At 46.6% G+C, this 3,332-nt stretch overlaps 1 protein-coding gene across 1 annotated transcript; it reads right to left on the minus strand.

The window, feature by feature from the left end:
* Positions 1-558: 558 nt before the first annotated feature.
* On the minus strand, positions 559-2,855 carry foxd3 (forkhead box D3). Its single transcript, XM_084066632.1, has one exon. The coding sequence runs from the start codon at positions 2,416-2,418 to the stop codon at positions 1,225-1,227; it is 1,194 nt and encodes a 397-aa protein (XP_083922758.1). The 5' UTR covers positions 2,419-2,855; the 3' UTR covers positions 559-1,224.
* Between the last annotated feature and the right edge of the window lie 477 nt (positions 2,856-3,332).

A 3,332-nucleotide genomic window follows, 5' to 3' on the forward strand; every position in this document is an offset into this window, starting at 1 on the left:
GGATTATTCGCATTATTAATTTCTAAATTGGCCTATATTTAGAAATAAATGCGTGAACCTATTAAGATATTTGAATCGAATGCACACACTGTGGTTAACCAGTTTGTAATTACTGCATGTGATAATGTGAAGTTATGTATATTCGTGACCCAAAAATAAAGGTTATTAGTCTACAGCAACAATTTTAAAAGAGATGTCCTGACAATGTTATATTAATTGTTTTGATAGTTTGAATTGGCCTAATAATGTGTTTAATCTTATTCAATAGTATTTAGATTAGAAGTAAGTATTAATGACAAGCAGCCTAAAAAAATGATATAACGCTAGGTGTATTTATGTCTACATGATCATAACTAAAATATTCATATAAATAAATAAATGTTTGTCTAAATCAATTTCCCTCGCGTTCCTCGTATTTATGTTAGAATGTGGTTAATATAGTTACAGTTTGAATCATTCTCGTGAATTAGGCTATAGTATTAGTAATAATTTAAGAAACTTGATAAAAAATAGATGTTAATCCTTTCTTAGATTTATTTACAAATGAATCCAGTTTACAACACAGTATAGCTACATAGAATTACATATATTTGATCTTTTATAAACAGGCTATTTCTTCGGAGCTTTTTGTGTCTTGTATGAAAAGGAAGCAAACATTGTGCCGATTATTATTAGTCCATTTGTAATGAGCTTCCAATACAAAAAAGAAAGTTTAAAATAGGCTGATGGTCACGAAAAGCCCCTCTAACAGATATTACATTTCAAACAACAAGAATCAACGAAAGAAACGGGTAAAAGTCAAACAAGTAAAATCATTTTTCTTTACAAATATTTACAAATATTACCTGTACAGAAAGCTTTCCTTTTCGGTTTTCTCTCTTTCTTTTTTTAAAGTCTTTACATGGCTACAGAGTCCAGTGCTGCCTATTATTCGTGCTGCGTCGGTTCATCTTCCCAATAATAATGTCTCTATACAAAAATAAGAGTTTATGTTTATATTGTCTTATAAAGGAGTAGTTCACCCCCAAAAAATACTTATTTTCTATCAATTACACACCCCATGAAGCCTTGAATTCATGGAGATTTTTTTGGTTTTGAACCGGCCAGATTATTGGCTTAGGAATGCGATAAAAACAAAAAAAACTATATGAATTCAAGGCTCCATGGAATGAGTAATTTATAGGGGAAAAAAGGTCATTTTAGGGGTGAACTATCCCTTAAAAGTTACTGAGAAGGCCATTTGGATAGTTGTGCTGCTGTGGCCGACGGTAAAAACTGTCCAGATATCAGATTCGACGGCACGCTGAGCATCGGCGCTATCGCAGCCGACCGGCTCAGGGAGAGGGACTGGGCGCTCAGCAGCGCCGACTGAACGGTCACCGGGGGCCGCAGGAAAGTCTGAGCGGCGCTGGAGCTGGACACCCCGATGATGTTCTCTATGCTAAACGACGGCCGACTCGAGGGCTCGGACTTGATCATCGACGAGCTGAGGCTGTTGAGCTGGAGCTGCAGGCTCGGGCTGAGCTGCGTGTTGAAGGCTTTTCTGTTCAACTCCGCGGAGGGCAAGAGGGGGACGGCCGGCGGGAGCATGGGACCACCCATGGGCGGCATGTAGGGATACTGCAACGCCGGGTGGTGGGAATAGGCGGCCGGGTGGATTCCGTAGTGGCGGCCGTACGGGTTCCCGATGCTGTACGCCCCGAAACTCTGCATCATGAGCGCCGTCTGGTCCCTGAGGATGTCCGGCTGGTGCCTCTTGAACCGTTTCCTCCGCCGGAGAAAACTTCCGTTGTCGAACATGTCTTCCGACTGCGGGTCCAGCGTCCAGTAGTTGCCCTTGCCGGGGTTGCCTGGCTCCCGGGGGATCTTTACGAAGCAGTCGTTGAGAGACAAATTGTGACGGATGGAGTTTTGCCAGGCGGGGAACTTCTCTCTGTAGTACGGGAAGCGGCTGCTGATGAACTCACAGATCCCACTGAGGGTGAGCTTCTTCTGCGGGCTCTGGAGAATGGACATGGTGATGAGGGCGATGTAGGAGTAAGGCGGCTTTACCAGGCTGTTCTTTGGCTTCGTGATGGAGCCTCCTCCCGAGGCTGCGCTCCCGTCCTGGCCGTCTCCCTTCGCGGTGCCCGTCTCTCCCTCGCCAGAGCTCTCGCAGCTCGGGCTCCCCCCGCCGGACCGCGTCTCTTTCTCCACTTCGATCTCCTCTTCCACCTCATCCTCCTCGTCCCCTCGGAGGTCGTGTATGATGCCTCCTCCTCCTCCTCCTCCTGTCGGGCTGTCGCATGAGTCGCTGTCCCTCTCCATTCCCTCGTCGTCGCCCTCTCCAACCACGTCGATATCCACGTCTTCGGCTGCAGTGAGCACGGTTTGGCCGGACATGTCGCTGGCTCTGTCGCTGCCTCCAGACAGGGTCATCTCACAGTTGATACTTTTTTACCGGAGCCTAAACAAGCGACCGACTGGGTGAGTGAGTGAGTGCGCACACACACACATACACACACACGGTGTGTGTAATTCGCCCGTCTGGAGATCGGATGTCGCCCAAAATCTAAATGCAGGTCAGAGTGTGCCAGCCAGCCAGCCAGTCAGCCGGAGAAACTTACACTTCTGGAGATATGTCCCCACCGTGTCGCTGGTGTGGGCCTGCCTGTGAGGGTGGACTTGATGGGTGGACTGATGTGGTGTGGGCCTGTAGGGTGGACTTGTCTCGGAGTTTTGTAGAGTTCGCGTCCACTGCCTGCCGTGGCTTCGCGTTTCTGCCGTTCCTTTGCAGTCCGTATATTTCCTACGAGTGATTTCTGAGATGACAGATGCTTGTAAAGGAGCCCGGCTTTTTAAAGGACTGTCTCTGATAGATTACTACTTTACCCACTTTAAGATGTACTATCGGCGCGCGTCACGTGGAGAGTGACGTCACACGCCCCCCTCTCGCTGTTAAACCATGCAAACTGAAGTTGTTTCATGGATTTGTCAACAAAGGGACAACAGCAATGCTGCTTTCCGCTGCTTTGTGCCTGTGTTCGTCCGTCATACACCATTTAACGGTGGCAGAGGGAGGAGGAGGAGGAGGAGGAGGAGGAGAAGGAGGGGGGGGTGCATGATTGAAAGATCTGATGCGCATTAACTCCGCTGCGTAAAAATCCAAATCTTAACTTTGCTTATGCAAACTGTGTTGAAAGCCGCTGAATGACAACGACAACAGCTAAGTTAATTGCATTTCTTTTTAGTTGTCTTATTTGCTGTTTTTACATTTTGCATGTGTGGGTATATGGGGGCATTTTTATTAGTTTGATTACTCTGGGTCTGCATGTTACAGCATGCGTAATTCG

The sequence above is a fragment of the Gymnoscopelus microlampas genome (genome assembly GCF_963454915.1).
Source record: "Gymnoscopelus microlampas genome assembly, chromosome: 9".
NCBI lineage: Eukaryota > Metazoa > Chordata > Actinopteri > Myctophiformes > Myctophidae > Gymnoscopelus > Gymnoscopelus microlampas.